Source organism: Lepidothrix coronata, unplaced genomic scaffold (assembly GCF_001604755.1).
Source record: "Lepidothrix coronata isolate B3197 unplaced genomic scaffold, Lepidothrix_coronata-1.0 Scaffold54, whole genome shotgun sequence".
NCBI lineage: Eukaryota > Metazoa > Chordata > Aves > Passeriformes > Pipridae > Lepidothrix > Lepidothrix coronata.
The window spans coordinates 4,034,793-4,053,455 of record NW_016690234.1 but is presented as its reverse complement, the minus strand read 5'-3'; the positions used below and the strand labels follow the sequence as shown (position 1 = coordinate 4,053,455).

At 38.5% G+C, this 18,663-nt stretch overlaps 1 protein-coding gene and 1 long non-coding RNA gene across 2 annotated transcripts; one reads left to right on the top strand and one right to left on the bottom strand.

Moving 5' to 3' along the window:
* Nucleotides 1–677: 677 nt before the first annotated feature.
* On the bottom strand, nucleotides 678–5,327 carry LOC108497957. Its single transcript, XR_001875021.1, has 3 exons — nucleotides 5,264–5,327; nucleotides 1,677–1,776; nucleotides 678–859 (listed from the first exon to the last, which is right to left on the bottom strand). It is a non-coding gene; the product is annotated as an uncharacterized LOC108497957 (long non-coding RNA).
* Nucleotides 4,884–18,526, top strand: BRD7 (bromodomain containing 7). The gene is made up of 17 exons (XM_017816119.1): nucleotides 4,884–4,990; nucleotides 5,288–5,496; nucleotides 6,271–6,400; nucleotides 6,802–6,859; nucleotides 7,967–8,111; nucleotides 9,380–9,490; nucleotides 9,815–9,999; nucleotides 10,781–10,904; nucleotides 11,528–11,603; nucleotides 12,174–12,281; nucleotides 12,896–13,028; nucleotides 13,913–14,024; nucleotides 15,189–15,245; nucleotides 16,090–16,201; nucleotides 16,339–16,482; nucleotides 16,940–17,083; nucleotides 18,010–18,526. The coding sequence occupies exons 1-17, from the start codon at nucleotides 4,942–4,944 to the stop codon at nucleotides 18,072–18,074; spliced, it is 1,962 nt and encodes a 653-aa protein (XP_017671608.1). The 5' UTR covers nucleotides 4,884–4,941; the 3' UTR covers nucleotides 18,075–18,526.
* Nucleotides 18,527–18,663: the final 137 nt, after the last annotated feature.

Here is an 18,663-nt window from a genome sequence, read left to right as displayed (position 1 = left end):
ATCCTCATTTTCAATGCCCAGTCTGATGCTGCTACCAGATGGTAGGGTTTTATCTGGAAATCTGCTCCATATTTTGACAATATTTAGCTCACCATCTAGACAACACTGCCCTAGAAAAAAAATTTTATTTTAAAATAATGCATTCCTTAAGCTGTCTTGCTGAGAAACTCTTATTAAGAGTTAAAACCCCTCCAAGCCTGAGGGAAACACTTCTTTCAACATGATTATAGCAAATGCCAAGCAAAACTTTGGACCTTATTGTTCCAAGCACTGTAGAAAGACAGTAGGCAGGTTGCATGCAGCAGTCACATGGGTGTGAGTTAGACATGCACAGAAGTAGAGCCACTGCCCTACTATGTGGCTACAAGCACATGGCAATCAGAGGGAAGCTTCTGTTCTTGATTTGCTCCAGGAAATTCACCCCCTGATAGCTGTTGCCTTAAAGAGCTTAGAGAAAGCTTGAAGTAGGCAAATGTAACTATTAAGCAAGTAAAGAAGACAATGGGATGCAGATTTCAACTATCCCCACTCAGGTATACAAGTGGGATTTCTGTTTAGGAAGGCCTAACTAAATGGAAAGAAAGAGGGAGAGGGAATGAAGATTAAAAGAAGCAGGGCTGTAACAAAAAAGGCCTCTGCCAGTAAGATCTCTGCTCCTCAAGGAAATTACCTGCTGCAGCTGCTAAGGCAGGCTTCAGTTCCAGTTTGTTCGCTGTTCAGGTTTCTCTCTTCTTTTGCTCCAGATCCTCCACTTGACTGGGGAAAAGCAGGGATGAGGGATAAATCCCATTTGTCCATCGATCTCCACTTGTGAGGGAAGCTATGTGGATCCAGCTGAATCCTGTTTAATTTTCCCAACCTGTGCAGCAATAGCAGCCAGGAACCAAGGTCATAAATGTTTAAATTTCATGCAATTTCATGCATGTCTAGGAAAAATTTTGCTATTTTAGTTCAGAGGTGCAACAAGGTATTTCTTCAGGTGCATAAAATCACTTCAAAAGAGAGTTATTAAAAGAGGCTCCTGCACGATTTGGGCAAGGTCACAGGAAAAACTTATACAAATATGAGTGCACAGATGTAACAGCATGATCAATATGACTTCTCTATGGACAATAAAGTAATTATCCATAATTATGACTCAGTTACAATCTTATTATAAAGTTTATTACAGTCGTAAGGATGTTGGGTTAGAAACAGATAATTGCTTATTATAATGAATAAATGAATTAGACAATATGCAGCACTTCAGTGCTAAATTGAAAATAGAAAATGCATCATAATGATGAGACGGTCTATTCAAATTAAGGGAAAAAATATCATCTGTCACACTAGATTTTGCCAGGACATGCACATGGAAAATGACAATGTTCCTTTAATACTCACAGAATCGTGGAAACAGTCACACTGATCACATCTTTCAGCTAATGGGTAACTGATTTAACAATCACATTAATAACACAACAATCAATAAAATATTGACTACATTCTTTACTTCAGCCATATGTGTTCAGGCATTTTCAGGAAGTTGTTCAAGTGTAAAATACTGGTTTAAAATTACTGTCACAAAAACTGTTTATCCTGATGTTTCTGTGTGTCACAAACCACAAACCAAACCTGCTTGTGAAAAACTCCCAGTGATTTTAGCATCCCAAGCTTCTACATGCTTGTACACTCACAGAAATCTTCTTCTGAAGTATTTGGCACACTTGCCTCCTGTGCTTTGCCGTGGCCTCTGCATATTTCTGGTGTTACCAAGATCTACCTCTTCTTCCTGAACTAGTGAAGAAAGCAACAAGGTTTCAACAAGTTTTTTATATTTCTGTTAACACGTTAAATTATAATGGTTATGTTATATAGCCACTGATCAAAAACAAACCCACAAATAATGTGCTTAACCCCCAAATGTGTTTATTGTATATTTCTTTTCTCAGTGTTTAGGGCAAAAAACCCCAAACTAACCATGACCAATTTAAATAATTACATTATTTGATGCCTAGTTAAGTGAATATACACTAATATGATCTTATGCTTTCCACAGATCTCAATCCAAGTTCTTTCAGAGATGGAAAAAGGTACATGTGAAAACATCTTGCAGCATTCAAGACCAGGCTGGGTGGAGCTCTGAGCAACCTGGTGTACTGAAGATTGTCCCTGTCTATGGCAGAGGGGTTGGAACTAAACAGCCTTTAAGATTCCTTCCAACCCAAACCATTCTATGATTCTATGATCTATTTTCCAACATTTTCTCTGTTACTCTTAGTAGCTAACAGTGATAGCAACACACATTATTGTCTCTCACTCTTAATTGCTGGTTGCTATAGAAACTCAACACTGATTAACATGAGGAACATGACCTTCAGAAAATATGCAATGAATTGAAATTATTAATCCCACCCATTCAACCAACAAGAATGAGACCTTGCCTTTCTAATATCAGACAGTGATAAAACTTTTCATAGGCTTCCAAATGGCATTTTAGACATTATGCCCAAACAGGGCATAAGGAATTTGGAGGGGAAAGAAATACTCATCTTCTAATAGCAAAGCAGAGCTAGAGACAAGGATGGCAAACCCAATGTGTGTTCTAGGTATGTGTGTGAGGCTAACCATCAAGAAAATTATCTTTCTCTGATCCAGACGATGCTATTGAACAAGACACCTAGAAAGGGCAGCTCTCAATATTTGCAATATCTTACATTACTTGCTTGTGTATAATTCTGTCAGATTTTATTGAATTTAGGACAAGATTAGTCAGGAAATTTCAGAATAACAATTCAACAAATGGCCTTGCCACATGACATTTAAAAGAAAAAACCTTAGAAAGTCTGCCAGTCCTCTTGCGGGAACAGAGGATATAGTGACTTTTTTTTCATTCTATAAAACATGTCCTTTAAATATTTACTAGTCTTGTATTTTTTACATGTGGCCACAACCCACGCAAAAGCCCTCTACCTCTCATTAAAGTATGCTTAAGAACATTCACTGTGTCTGTTATAGGTGTATTTCAGGCTCCTGGTGTGAGTTCAAGCAGGAAAGTTGTGGTCTATTCCAGAGCACCACCCACACAATTCTCTGAGCAGGATACCAAATGACAGCAAATGTAACCGGCGAAATGCAAAACAAAGCTGTCACATCTGATTACATTCCCAGTGTCTGAATGGACAACAAACAAGAGATTTTTTCTATCTTCTCAAGCGCTTAAAATAAACTTTGTATCAATGTACGGCCACACGTATCATAAATTTCTAATTAACAACTTTTTTTTTTGCTATAAAGCATCTCATATAATTCAACAAACTTGAGGAATACTTACAGGACTGTTGTGTGGGAATAAATTAAAGGTTCTCTTTTGAAATAGAAGCAGTTTATTTTTGCACTCCAAACTTCAGAGAAGTAAAGTTCCAAGATGCATTACAGAAGAGGTGTTAGCAGAAAACAATACCCACACAGTGCTGTTGAAACAGCAACGACCGCAGTTTAAGCAATAGCAACAAATACACTATTAATTTTGAAAGACTATTGTTGTATTTAATTTTGAAAATCATTTGCTTGCTTTGGGAAGTACTGCCAGGCAAGGCAAATGGGCAAATGTGTCAACCTCCACCATTTCTAGGAAGTCAGAATTCCTAAATTATTTTTAACCTGTTTTAACCTGTAATGGACAATATACATATATTTCCCTTAGATTTTTTAACCTGATTATAAAGTATTTGCTTTGAGAACTGGTAAGCAAGTTTAGGAACTCAGTCTGTGAGGCTAAGTCCATCCCAGCCTGTGTAGGACAGGCACAACCATCACCGCTGTTTGCCAGGGCACAGGAGGGACCCATCTTTTGCATCAGAACAGACTCTGCAGGCGCCTGCAAACCCTTCCTCGGGTGTCACATTTACCCTCTGGCACTTACAGCCATGGCAGGGGAGATTCTGCAGCGCCAGCTGCTGCAACCACTGGAGGACTCAGGCTGAGTACTCAGGTAGTGGAATCACAGTCCCTGGAGGTGTTTAAGGAACGACTGGATGTGGCATTCAGTGCCGTGGTCTGGTGGACATGGTGGAGATTGGTCATAGGTTGGACTCGACCTGAGAGGTCTTTTCCAGCCTAATAGATCCTCTGATTCTGTGAATCCTGCAGAAACCACTGAAACGCTGCACTGCCCCAGAGACCCAAGGGTGGAAATAAGAGGGGACAGGGCTGAAGGCACAGCGCCCTCGGGCTGGGAGCGAGGGGCATCTCCAGGGGAGCAGGAGGGAAATCGCTGGCGGCTGCATGAAGGGGCAGGGCGTGGGAAGCTGAGGGGAGGCGCAGGACAGAGGAGATTCAGATTAGGTATTAGAAAAAAATATTTCACTGTTCGGCTGGTCAGGCATCAGTCACCATCGCACCTCAGGGGATGGTGACTCCACCACCATTGCCCAGGGCGGTGGTGGAGTCACCATCCCCGGAGGTGTTTAGGGGGCGCCTGGATCTGGCGCTGGGCGATGTGCTTTAGTGGTTACAGTGCTGGTTTGGTGGTTGGACTTGATAATATTAAGAGGTCCCTTTCAACCCTGACGATTCTACGATCCTGTAGGACGCTGTGAGGGCTCTGCAGAGGCAACGATGCCCGAGGAGGCGAGGAGGATGATCACAAGGGAAAACGCCGCGAGCTCGCCGCTCACAGGCGCGGATAATGGATCAGGGATCACAGAAGGGGTCAGGGATCACAGATCAGGGATCAGAGAAAAGAGATCACAGATCAGGGATCAGAGATCACAGACCAGGGATCACACATCCCACCACTGCCCCGGTCTCCCCACACCCGCCCTCCACTGCGCCTGCGCCGGACCTCCAGGCCGCCAGGGGGCGACGCGCGCCGCCATCGGTTCCGCCGGTCGGCGGGGCCGGGCCGGGCTCCGCCACAACAGCGCGGCCGCAGCGGGCGGGCCGGGCCGGGCCGCGGCCATGGGCAAGAAGCACAAGAAGCACAAGTCGGACAAACACCCCTACGAGGGTGGGTCCTTACAGGGAGGGCGGCCGGGCGGTCCCTCAGGCCCCGGGGCCGTTTGGGAAGTTGGGTGTGAGGCTGCGGCAGCGCGGGGGGAGCGCGGCCCTGGCTCCGCCGGCGGGCCCGGGGCGGGGAGATGCGCGTCGGGCTCGGCTCTGTGTGGGGGAGAGGCAGCAAGAGGGTCTGGAAATTAAACCTGGGGCAGTGACAGGCTTTGGAAGGAGCCTGAGGCGGTGCAGGGTTGTTCGGGCTGGGGAGTGTGTTTTCTGCGGTACTCACGGGTTGTTTCTCTGCTGGTTTAAGAATATGTGGAAAAGCCGCTGAAACTGGTGCTGAAAGTTGGAGGAAGCGAAGTTGCTGAACTCTCCACTGGAAATGCGGGACTTGATTCCGCCCTCTACGAAGACAAATCTGAACATGAAAAACACAAGGACAGAAAAAGGAAAAAAAGAAAGAAAGGGGAAAAACAAGTTCCCGGAGAAGAAAAGGAGAAGAGAAAGAGAAAAGTTAAGGTATGTGTTTATGCAACTGCATTTTAGGAAAAGGAAAAAAAAAAAAAAAAAAGCAGCAACTCTGCCTTTCTCTGGGCTTCACATCAGAAGGGGAGCAGATACGACTGTAACCTGTACTCTTAAACTGAAATACATTCAAACTCGGTGTATTAGCTTTGTTGATTCCTTTTTCCCAAGTACTCTTATTGGAAAAAGATGAATAATCTGAAATTTCTAATTTTTTGAAAATTATTAGCAAGTATAAAAGCACAGAGAATTGAAAAGGGGAGGGGAATTCTGTGTCTAAACAAATCCATTTGTATAAAACATAAAGAAGACTTCACAAGTTCTTAATTAAAAACTAAAAAAAAAAGCATTTCCTTGTCAGGGTTCTTAATGTGGTAAGTAATTATAACATTTTTTTTGAAGTACCATGAGTACCTCTAATCTTAAATTTCCTGACTATTTCTTACTTAGTTTTTCTAAAACCTTCAAAAATCATCTTAGGACAATTCTCTGTGCTGAGTTGTTCCTGTCCCCCTTGTGAGGGACACACACCAGACAGCTGTCACATTTTCTAAAAGACTAATTCAGTGATACATTGCATTGTATGGCTGAATTACTTCAGTGTCCAGCAGATGGAGACAGTACATAAAGAATACAAGGTTTTTAAAGACAAACTATTCTTATTTTTTAAATTTGTTGAGGTTGTTCTGAAAAATCCAGAGAGCGTTATGTACAGTAACAATGCTGAGTTTGCAGGTGCTGTTAAGTTTCCATAACAATCTTTCCTAGGAGGATAAAAAGAAACGAGATCGAGACCATGCAGACAGTGAGGGAGAACAGGAAATGAAATGTCAGACCCCTGTCAGGATGGAATTGTCACCAGAGAAACCACTGACGAGCACTTTATCAAAGCAGGAAGGTAGGGGGGGGAAAGAAGTTTCTTTTGCTAATTCCTTTTCTCTTTAATTGACTCATGTTTTATCTTTCTTTGTTTCTATAAGAAGTGACGTGATATTTTTTGCCATCTCTGTTTTTCTACATCTCGTACAAAAATTTGGAATTAGGTTACTGTATCCTTGTTTTGCAGAGTGGTATCTGGTACCAATGTCAGAGTGAGCAGAATGTTGAGTAAGGGCAATGAGAAAAGTAGATCCCTTGTATGTATTGTGGGGTTTACCACTGTATTCTTTTCTTTCATATTGAATTAATTCTCAAGTTGCATCAGTTTTGTTCAGTTGATTTCTGATATCTCGGAAGTTTAATGTCTCTTGCAGTCAGTTCTGTCTCACACCCTTTTCTCCCCACTTCTTTTTGATCTAGAGGTGGAGCAGACACCACTTCAAGAAGCTCTGAATCAACTCATGAGGCAGCTGCAGAGGTAAATGTCTGTGCTACAGGCTTTTAGAGCCGTGGAATGAAAATAACATACAGTAAGGGAAGAGGCATATAAAAAGTTCAGTTAAAATACTATTGCTAAATATCTTGCTAAGAGGGCTATTTTAGGAATTTAAATACTAGTTTAGGAACTTGTACTTAGAAGTTCTCCTCAGCTTAAGCTTCTTGTAAACACATCCAGTTTCAAGTGTATAGTATTTTAAAAAACTTCCAAACCAGGACAATTTTCCAATAATGTGATGCTTTGTTCATAAGAACCTTTTGAAAGGGAGACACAAGAGTTTGGAATCAACTTGCCAAAACTTCTTTTACCTTAAGTTTTCCTATTTTAGCATTATTTACTATAAAAAGGAAATATGCACTTGAAAACTTCAAATATGTTCTCTTACTGTCTTATCAACCAAATGTCTTTTGATTAAAATATTCAAGTTTGCAGTTCTTTCAGGCAGTCTCTGGTTTAAGAAAATCTTTCTTGACTTTTGTACAAGAGTAGTTGAACGATCTTTCCCTTTGATTTTAATGCTGGTAGAAACACCCAGGAATGTCACTGTATGTCAGAGATCACTGAAAGTCTTAGGATATGTTAATGTAAAAAAACTATTTTACACAACCTGAAAATTAACACAAATACACACATTCTATCACAACTTTTAGCAACAAGCTTTCCCTTCTGATAACTTCAGAGTAAGCAATGAATTACAAGAATACATTCTTATGACATTTGTTCCTTTATTTTTTAATAACTTAATTATACCATAATTCATATACCCCTTTATGAAAAGGGGTTCATAAACCCCTTTATGAACATCCAAAGCCTTAAAAGAAAAGGTTTAGGTTTTTTTCATCTTGGGAACAGGGGTACTTATCAAAATATAGAAATAACTTCTAGAATATGTTTGCAGCAGTTTTTTGGTGTATGAGTTTGCCTGTGAGATCTTTTCAACCTCAAAAGTGAACGATTATGCTGACACAAGCTATTTCTAGCTTTATGTTTCTGATTCCTTTTCAGCTTAGTTCTTTCCTTTCTATTTAATTCCAAACTCTTTGTTATAAGTTGAAACATAAAAACCTGTCTTTCATTTCTTGACAGAAAGGATCCAAGTTCTTTCTTTTCATTTCCTGTGACTGACTTTATTGCCCCTGGCTATTCCATGATCATTAAAAACCCAATGGATTTTAGTACCATGAAAGAGAAGATCAAGAACAATGGGTACCAGTCCATAGAAGAATTAAAGGTAGTGCTTTAAATTTTGTTTTGACTACAGAGAAGTATTATGCTCAATTGACTTGAGCTGTAGGATTTTATGAGAATATGAAGATTCCAGAAAGAACCAGTAGTTCTGCTTGAAGAACTGCTTCTTGTTGAATTTTTGTAACTAAATAAGTTCTGAAAGTAAAAGAAAAAACAGTTCTGGTTCATAAATCCGCATCTCCAAAAGCTGCAGGTGGTTTTAGGAACCTGTCAGTTTGTCCTTCAGCCTGTCATTTTAGATCATTACTTAAGAATTAAAATGTTAGCATTTTTGTCAGACTGCTCTTTTTTGTTTAAGGTATTGCCTCTCCAAAAACAAGGAGTGGTCAATTCATTGGCTTTGCGTGTCTTACTTTTTCCAGGCTTATCTGGTCATGTAGATCAACAGCAAGTGAAGGCATGATGAGCTCTGTCCTGTTGACAGCAACCACTTAGCCTGTGCTGCAGCATGTCTAGTGCATTCAAGGGCCTGTTTTGAAAGCCCCAGAAACTTTTAAAATCTGTGTGGCCTTGTTTTGTTCTGTTTCCTTCAGCAGAAATACTCTAGTTCTTTACTGGGCTAGATGAGGACCTGAGAGACGTAGTTTGTGTGTAATTAACAGTTAGGTAAGATTTTAGTTAATAGTATTGGTTGTATTTTCTTGCACATACTTCTTTAGATCTCTGAAACTACAGAAGAATATTCCCTGTTTCTGGTTAGTTTTTAATTTTAACTTTGTCTCTGTAAACAGCTGAGAATGTGATAAAACAAAGCCTATAGAGGCTTTGCAGTGGGTATAGAAGTGCAGTTTCTAGATCAGTTACTCCAGAAATGAAATTCAAACAAGCTGACATTTCTTCATTCTAACTGAAGACATTGTAACATTAGTGTGTTCTTTTTAATAGTTTAACTTTGAACTGCAGCCTTTCATTGTCTTATTTATGTTGCTTCACTTTTTGTTTTAATGACTACTGATTGGTCAGGAGGTAGGCAAGTGTAGCTATGAGAGCTTCCATTAAAACTTTTTAAACTTTAATTACAAACAATACTTAAGAATACTTTCAGAATGCTTATTGGGCTGAGAGATTCAAGTCTCAAAATGAAGCTGCATACTTATTTCTGTTTACATTTTTAATACATTTCTTAAATTCATTTATTAAAAATGTTCTTTAAGGGTTTTTTCCCTAAAGCTCAAGACACTGCATTTTCAACAAGGTATAGTACACTATAAAATTTTAACTTTGATTCCAAAATTATTAATGTTTGTACAGGATAACTTCAAACTGATGTGTACTAATGCAATGATTTACAACAAACCAGACACCATTTACTACAAAGCTGCAAAAAAACTTCTGCACTCAGGAATGAAGATACTTAGCCAGGTAATAAAAAATACAAACCAAAATATTAAAAAATATGCTGCTTCTTTTTTTGATCCCTCTTTTTACAGCGATTTCTTGAAAATTAATAAAAACTTGCTTAATATTTGTCAAATGCTTGTATATTGGAATTTAAGTAGTACATTGTTTTACCACTGCTGCCAGATCAGTTATTGAAGAAATACTTGCCTTTTGTATTTAATTTTCTAAACTGCATTTATATTTCCTAGTCTAAGAAAGAAAGAGCTGAAATAAAATCAACCTCTATGGGTAGGTTACAGAAAGATTCACTGAAGAAACAAATAAAAGGATTTTGGTGTTTTTTAGGAGAGAATTCAGAGCCTGAAACAAAGTATAGAATTCATGGCTGACCTGCAGAAGACAAGGAAGCAGAAGGACAAGACAGAACTGCAGCAAACTGGGGAAGATGAAAATGGTCCTGGGAAAGACAAGGGAGAACCTATGGATGGTGACACCAAAGCATTCAAATCACCTAGCAAAGAACACAAAAAGTGAAGTATTTTCTAAGTAACAATTATAGGATACATCCTTTAAATGCTACTGAAACAAGGTGACTTAGGGACCAGAGGATGCAGGTTCTCTCTTTGCTTATACACTAAAGCATCTTCATCTCAAAGGAGCAACACTTATATGAAGTGTCCTCATATGCTAAAACCAATTAAGTTTAGAATAATTTATGATACCATCATTTTTGCATGTAGATAACCTGGTACTGCTCATCAACTCCATTCCTTCAGTTATTTTCTATTTTAGTGTTCATTTCACAGAACTAATGTAGTTTTGGAGAAAGCTCACAAACATGTCATTTTAAACATTTTGGCACAAATAACTATAAACCCAGTTTCAGTTACTTTCTTTTTTTTTTGGCATAGTAGTTGTATTTGAAACATGTAACTGCCTGGCTACAGAAAGTGTGCTTCCTGAAATAGCTTTTAATGTCTAGAAATACCAGGTTTCAAAATACTAAATCCTTAGATAGATGGATACTAGATTCTAAAATTGGGAGTATGTAATATACCAAGAATTTTATGGGAGACCTTTACACAGAGACATTTACAGTTACTAACATAAAAAAAGCATTTGCTGATGTGAACTTGTACCACCTGCCTTCCCCAGCTGTATTAAATACAGTCATATTAAATGACACTTTTCTGTTGTTAGTTGTCTAGAAAACCAGTTTACAGAGTTGGCTAAATTTTGTCATGGTATCCTTTAGTGCTGTTTAGCCAGTTGTTGAGGCTGGTAACTGAGTTGTGTGGGTGTTATTCACAGGAAGGACAAAGACCTGCTTGAAGACAAATTACGAAGCAATAGCTTGGAAAGGGAACAGGAGCAGATTGATCGTATTGTTAGAGAATCTGGAGGCAAGTTAACCAGAAGACTTGCAAACAGCCAGGTAAATCTTTGTGTGTTTGGTAGCTCCATTCACTTTCTCCACAAACCAGACTTCCTCAGCATCTTAGGTCAGTTGAAACTCCTTGTATGCTTTTGCTACAGTTTACACCATTTTACATGAGTGATCATATGTCTGACATCCTAAGGGTTAAAAAGGCACATCAGTTGAATGCACACTGAATTTTATCAGCAGAGCGAGTTGAGCTTAAATTTTCAGAAATTGTTGGTAAAGTAGGAGCCTGAAGAAAATATTTCAAATCTGACCTGTAAAAACCTCATCATTCTGAAACAGGCACATATCTGATCAAAGGTTATTAACATTACAGAAGGACCCAGGTTGGTAATCCTGTGCCCATTTTACTTTCTATATGAATTACATTTTTTGCCTCTTGGCCCCTGCAGAAACATTAATGTTTATCATAATTTCTTAATTCTTTGTGCCTGTACCAATACTACAGTTATATCTAGTGCCAATAAAAATTTATAGAGCAGCACTCACTTCTGAGTGACTGATCTTCCTTTCTCATTTCTGCAGGTAGGACACTTTCATTGGATGTTTTTATTAGTTTAAGGACCAGAAATTTCAACTAGTATGTAAATTAATATAGTCTGATCTTATTTCAGTGTGAATTTGAAAGAAGAAAACCAGATGGTACAACAACTCTGGGCCTTCTTAATCCAGTTGACCTTGCTGCAGGAGGTAAGTTGGCACAGTTCAGGTAACAAGCCTCTTCCACCTACCTCATCTGCTGCTTCTTTGCAGGGGCAGATCAGCAAATCCCAACCAACAACTGAATGCCTCTTTCAATCTGATAAAGATCTGGATTGAAAAAGCTGCAGCTGAGGGATCACATAGATGGGTTTCAGTTGTGGCTGTTGTTAGGAGCAGCTGGAGGGAGCCCTCAGTGGCTGTTGCTTCTCTGTTTTGTGTCAGCCCTTTGTGAGAGCTGCAAGAGAAAGCTTTTATTGTTAGGGAAGAGACTACCTGCCATGTGCTTGGGCACGTTTAATTCTTGGGATCCTCTTAAGTCTGGTCCATGTACAGAGTGCGGTGTCTGCTGACCCAAAAGATCACAGATATTCTGAGGCTGGGAACTGCCTGGGTTCCAAATCATTTTGTCACACAGATTTCAGTATGAAACATTTGGAGAGGAAAACACTTTGAGAGTCATGTCCTGTCTATTCTGAGTTTCTAGATATGAGTATTGAATGAGTTTAGACATCTTCATATGCCTTTTCTTTTTCTGTATTTTGATATATCCTATTGAAGAACCGGGTTACTGCCCTGTGAAGCTGGGTATGACAGCAGGAAGGCTTCAGTCAGGAGTTAATACGTTACAAGGGTTCAAAGAAGATAAAAGAAACAAGGTTACTCCAGGTAAGTGCTGATTTTTTTTTTTAAAATATAATCCTCTTTACATAAACAAAATACACTGATCTCATTACTAGCACACAAATTTGGAACTAGGGGGTTTTTTTAATGACAAAGCACATTATGACATGTCCCTGCCCATGGCAAGGGGGTTGGAACTAGATGGTCTTTAAGGTCCCTTCTAACCCAAACCATTCTGTGATTCTTTGTGTCTATGACACAACTAAATAGCATGTCAAAGTCCAGCTTAATTTGCACATAAAAAAGCATATTTACTATTCATCTTCATTGAGAAGAGAAACGACTAGATAAAGAAAGGGTTCTGGTAGCTTTCAAAGAGCCTGGGGGAAAGCCTGAGAACCTGTTACCAGCATGAGGCTGTTCCTATTGTGCTAAGGCACACAGTGTTGTTAATAACACATTTGCAAATACAAATGGATTTGATTTAGAGGTTACTAAAAGATGTTAGTGTGAACAGGTGGTGTTCTGTGAAAGCTTGTTTTCACCTTAAGAAATACATTCCTAAAAATTTCTTTTCTGGGACTGTTTTACTGCCCTTTCTGATTTTATCTGATGCGTGCGTATCACAGGTAATAATTAATACTGTTGTTATTCATTAGTGACCTACTTGAATTATGGACCCTTTAGTTCCTACGCGCCAACATACGATTCTACATTTGCCAACATAAGCAAAGAAGATTCTGACTTAATCTATTCAACATATGGGGAAGACTCTAATCAAGGATCTTCCAGGTAATCCAGCCAGGATGCATAGTACATCTTACATGTCCAGAAGCAGTTCTGTGCAGCTCTCTGCAGCATGGGCTGTCTTTGCTGTGGAATGATTTCACTGCTGTCTTATAGCTCAGGGAGTTTTGTTTGTTTAAAAAGCAAATACTTAGTAAAAGAACCTGCCTCTAAAGTGAAATTAGCCAAGGTGGAAGAATTTTGATACTACTAATCCCTAGGAACACCCTGTCTAAAACTTAAATGTATTTATAACTAACTGAAGGACTCAAGTTCAAAGCTAGAAAAATGTTGAGTGGTACAAATGTTTATACAAACTGGATTTTTTTAGCATTAATTAAAATTAATTACACCCTTGAATGTCAAATGCTGACCAAACTACTATGGACACAGTGGATAGTGGGAGAGCTGAGTCCAAACACAGTGGTTCCCAATATAATCCTTTAATAGTGTGTATTCTGCCTAAATTTCATATTATTTACTACAGTGAAAATAATTAATTCTTACTGTTTTTATTATTCTTGATTATAAAAACTTCAAAGCCCTTTTGTTTTATGAGAATTTCACAAATAGCATACACATTGTATAAATTCATATGAAATGGGGGAATATTTAAGTGTAAACATGAAGTGCCTGTCCAAGTTTGCTTTCATGCTGATGAAGGTGCCTGAGCCAGTACACTTTTCCAAGTTTTTCCAGTTTTCACATTCTGAATGAGTTCCCCAGCTACAGAAGGCATGGCTGATTAAACTAAAGCAAGCCATTTAGATCAAATCCTGTGCTGCTTTTTGTATTCTCCGTGCTGTACACATTGGTTTGACCTTACATAACTTTTTTGCATTAAATGTTTGATATGAAAGTAGTTACCTTAACTATCTTTATTCTTTCAGTATTCAAGATTTTTTTATGAAATCCCAAGATTATCCTCTCTTAATGGCTGATAGTTTGCTTGATGTTCTAACTAAAGGAGGACATTCTAGAGCGCTCAGAGAACTAGAAATGGTAAGAGTGGATTTGAATACTGTCTGGTTTTTGGTTTTAGCACACAAGCTCTAAAGCAAGAGAAAGATGACGCTGATCCTATTGATGTGCTCCCTTTTAATTGGTAACATTTGAAAGTGAAAATTGATCTTTGCCTGCAGTGGCTGCATTTTCTGGAAAGAGATTATTCTGACTTGTTAATTAGTGAAACATGAATATTAACAACATGCTGTAGATATAGACATAGTCACACATTCTTTTTCTGCTCTCCCATTCTCATTATCACTGCCTCCTGTTCCATTTAGTAAGCAAATAGCAATAAGTAGTTGTTTAGAAATGATGTGATCATTGACAGGCTTTCTGGTTTCCATGAAAAGTTTGTCATGTTTCAAGCAGCCACTGTTTAGTTCAGGAGAATTAGTTAAGTGGTTTTCTCCTTTATTTGTTGCAGTGCTTTTAAACTCAAATATCTGCTGTGTAAAGATACCAAACACTGATTCTTCAAATTCTTAGGAGATCTCAGTCATGTCTATGCTAAACCTGACTGGAGTCAAAGATTTGATGACTTAATTGACAATCCAAGAATTATTTGAGAATCTCCTCAGGGCAGTTCCAGTTAACTAAAAGTCTTGCTTTGAGTTTCAAATCAATACAAACTATTGAAATTAACAGACTGTAGCCTTTTACTAATGGGTCAAATATTACCTAAATCAATACCAGAAATAGTTTGTGGACTAAAGATCATATTTTAGCCTCAGTTCAGAACTTTGCTTAGCATTATGAGTTCAGCTCTTTTCTAGTACCCAATAGTGGCACTGACTGACAGGGTTCAGCCACTTACTGTTGCCACTATTAAGAGAAATACAGTTATGTTCAGAAACAGAAAACATTTCAGCCATTAATAAACACCCTTCCTTTTCTTCCTGACCTCCGTAAATAGTCTGTGATGTGACATCACATCTGAACTTTGCAAAGAGCAATAAAACCTACGCTGTAAAAACATATTTTAGTAAACATTAATATCTTAGGAAAGACCCTAAAAAATAGCTGCATTGTAACTTACTTTACAAAGGAGGCTCATTATGACATTGTATGTTTACTTCCCTTTAAAAATACTGCATTTTGTAAGATTTTACTTTGAACTTAAGAGAGTAATTTTGATGCCTTCTTTAAAAATCTATTCAGCCACTGGAGGAAGCTGAAGGCCCACATGAAAGAAGTGATGCAATAAAAGATGTAAAGGTAAATTTTTTTCTATATTAATTAACTACTCTAACCAACTTATCTAAGCCCACAGGTATAAAACTCCTACAACTGTAAGGCCTGTGCAGCCACACTGAGACTTTGACAAGCTCTAAATACACACCAGGACTCATGACAATGACATGCTCCTTTTAGGCATTAGCAGACTAAGATTCTCCAAAAAGTTGTCTTAACTATATGTCAAGAGAAATGGAAGAAAATGCTTATATATTTTTGTTTGTGATTGTTGGGAGCTATAGTTTTGGTTTTATCTTAATCTAGTCTGGTTTAACATGAACTTGTAGTATAAATTTAAGATGCCACATGATACACAGTGGTCTTGGAGAAGTTCTCGCTTTGTGCCCCTGCAGGCAATGCAACAGAGCTTTCAAATCATTGCACCCAAACTTTGCTCAGTTAGAGAAAGCAGTTTTAGGGCAAGGGCTGCTCTTCTGAAGCCTTCATGTGCAGCCAGTGCCCAGATTCCTCTTGAATTTTGGCACAGATATTCAATAAAATCTGCTTTAAGTGAGCTCAAGGAATTTTTAAGTTGTTTTTTAATTGGGATGCTGGTCCTAAATTACTACATCATTTGTGCACGTCCCCAGTGGTTTTGGCAGATGCCATTTTCTATTTGGCTATGAAATAGAATAGTAAACTGAGTAACTGTAGAACAGTAAGTTTCACAAGGTGTCTTTTCAGCTTTCCCTTTGTGTGTTCACCTGTTTTGCAGAGCAGACTAACTTTGACTTCGTGTTCTGATTTTCCCAAAACAATTTTGTTGTTTCAAGGCTGAGCTAAGTATTATCTAAATTATTACTTGCTGCCTTTTTTTTTTCTTCAGATTATGGAAATTGATATTGCTGCCAGGTTGGATGCTGTTAATAATGACAGACTTACAGCACTAAAGGCAGTCACAAACTTTGGTATGCCTATAGAAGAATTTGATTCTGAGGGTGAGTTTTCTTGGTAGTCATACTTCTGATATATGCCTGCAACTGTTTCAGTTTCTCAGTCCTTTACCATATTTTTTATCATAATATAAGTAAATATACTCTCTTACTAATCAGGACTTTCTTTTCCTCTTAAACAGAGGCTGAAATCTTCCAGAGGAAACTTGATGAAACAACAAAGCTGCTCAGAGAACTGCAGGATGCTCAAAATGAACGACTAAGTACAAAACCACCCCCTAATATGATTTGTCTTCTGGGTCCATCTTACAGGGAAATGCACTTGGGTAAATACACTTTTTTCTGATCATTCTTGCAGAATTGATAAGTCCCAACTTGTCTCAACTCCAAGAAAGAAAGAAGTTCAAGAGCTATAGTGCAGAATACATGCCCTGTTAGGCCTCGAAGATTAAATTTTTTTGTATGTAAAGCCAAATGAAAGTTTTGAACAGTAATTGCAGGTATTTCCTCTTTATTTGTAAATGTCCCTAGAACTGATTGGAGCTTTCTCTAATGCCATGGGACAGACAATAGCCAAACATCTCTAACTCCATAAGTTTTACAAAGTGTCTTTGAACAAGGGTTGCTTAAGTGTAATTAAGTTCTTATTGCAAGGACAGCTTTGGTCCAGGTTGGATCTGGTTACGGGTCTGCCATGTTACACCAATTAGTACCAGTCAGACACTCTTCCTGCAGGTTTGTGTCTATACATAACATATAAATACATGCACTTGTCTTTTCTAGCGGAGAGAGTAACCAATAACCTGAAAGAACTTGCACAACAAGTGACTCCAGGTGATATTGTCAGTACCTATGGAATCCGGAAAGCAATGGGAATCTCAGTTCCTGTACCTGACACAGAAGACAGCTGGGTAGATTTGACAGAGGGTGAGTGTACAAAAACATGTCGTAGCATCATAGAAACAAAACCACATCTGTAAATCATTAAGACTGGCTTGTGGTAGAAATTGCAGTAGCGTAGTTCCAGTTTTCACTTCTCTCCTTTTTAAATTCTGTTTCAAATGGAAAGTTGCTGTCTTTGGTCTCAGTCCGAAGTCAGTCTTTTGGATATATGGAATGTGGTTACTTTACCATGCATCTTACAGCATTGCCAAATTTTAAAGCTTGGCACTTCATTCAGTTTTAGTTTTCCATTTACCATGAATTTGCAGAAGAGTTAAAATTCCTCACTTGCTGAAACAAGGACTTCGTGCTTCCTTCTCCTCCAGGCTTTTGGCTGTGCGCTCCTTTTGCTTAATTTGGCCAGCTGTTGTGCTTTGTAAGTTGACAGCACCTTCATCCAGCCAAAAGTAACGGCTGTTTTTGCTGGATTAGGGAGTCTGGTCAGTGGAAAGTCTCAATACCAAAACCAGACCTGCCCCTTGTGGCACATGCATGGCCAAAGCATACCCAGATAGGTAATAAGGGATAAGGCAGAGGAGAATTTCCTCTCAAGAAATGCAATTCACACAACGAATTTACTCAATCTGTGGCTTATTAAAGTTTTCCTTAAATAACATTTTAACTGAAAGAGCAGAATTACTTCAGGAACTTATTCATATTCACAAGGAAACTGATCAAGAAATTTTAATTTCAAAATTATTGAGCATTTTCTTACTCATAGCACTGCACCAGAGAAGCTGTGTAACAGAACCAACTAAAACACTGGATTTTCTGGGACTGTTGCAGTACAGCTAACAAAGGATTATCTGCACAAATAGCAAATTACTTGATGAGTGCTGTGCTCTATATGCATGTCTTTCACTTGAACATTTTATGTGTTCAGTGACCTGGTATCTGTTGTAAACTTTCAGACTTTGAAGAGCCTAAAAAGACCATCACCATCCCTGAAAACGAGTGTGGCGCAGTTACAGGCTGAAGGTTCAGTTCAGTTTACAGCTGTTTGTTTGATTCTGTTTAAGAACCAGGTAAAGGTCCTTCAGGTGCATTCACCATGTGTGTATATTGTGTGTTAAACTACTTTTCTTTATTAAATTTTGGAACTGATGGCTTTTGAAGTTGAAGGGTTTGTATTAGAGTTACTTCTGCTACATAAATGCACTAAATTATTCTTTTTGCATTCTGTATTATTTTAAAGCATTTAAGTTTTCCTAGATTGTCAAGTGTTTGGAAAAGTCAAAGCATAGTGAAAATGTGCCTATATACAGTGCAGGGACTCAGCCAAAAGTTTCTAAATGCAACGTATAGACTCTGTCTCTGAGTCTGGTTAGTGCAAACGTCAGTAGTATCTGAACATGCAACTTCCCCTTTTTAAAATTACTGTACAACTCTCTTGAACATGAGGAAGAGAAATAAACTTTTTATATAAAACCAATGTGTGTGATGAATTAACAAAAGCTCAGTTTTGTGAAACTTTGAATGTGCATGAATCTCTTAGAGAAACCTCACTTTCTCCTCACGTATCCTGAAACTTGGGGACAAGCTTAGGTAAGACCAGCAGGTGAGAC

Bases quoted from the DNA above. Each gene is read 5' to 3' on its own strand.
- BRD7 (XM_017816119.1), top strand. From the start codon at position 4,942: ATGGGCAAGAAGCACAAGAAGCACAAGTCGGACAAACACCCCTACGAG. The intron at 9,491-9,814 runs GTAATAAAAAAT...GGTGTTTTTTAG, and splicing joins GAATGAAGATACTTAGCCAG to GAGAGAATTCAGAGCCTGAA. The intron at 17,084-18,009 runs GTGAGTGTACAA...GTAAACTTTCAG, and splicing joins CTGGGTAGATTTGACAGAGG to ACTTTGAAGAGCCTAAAAAG.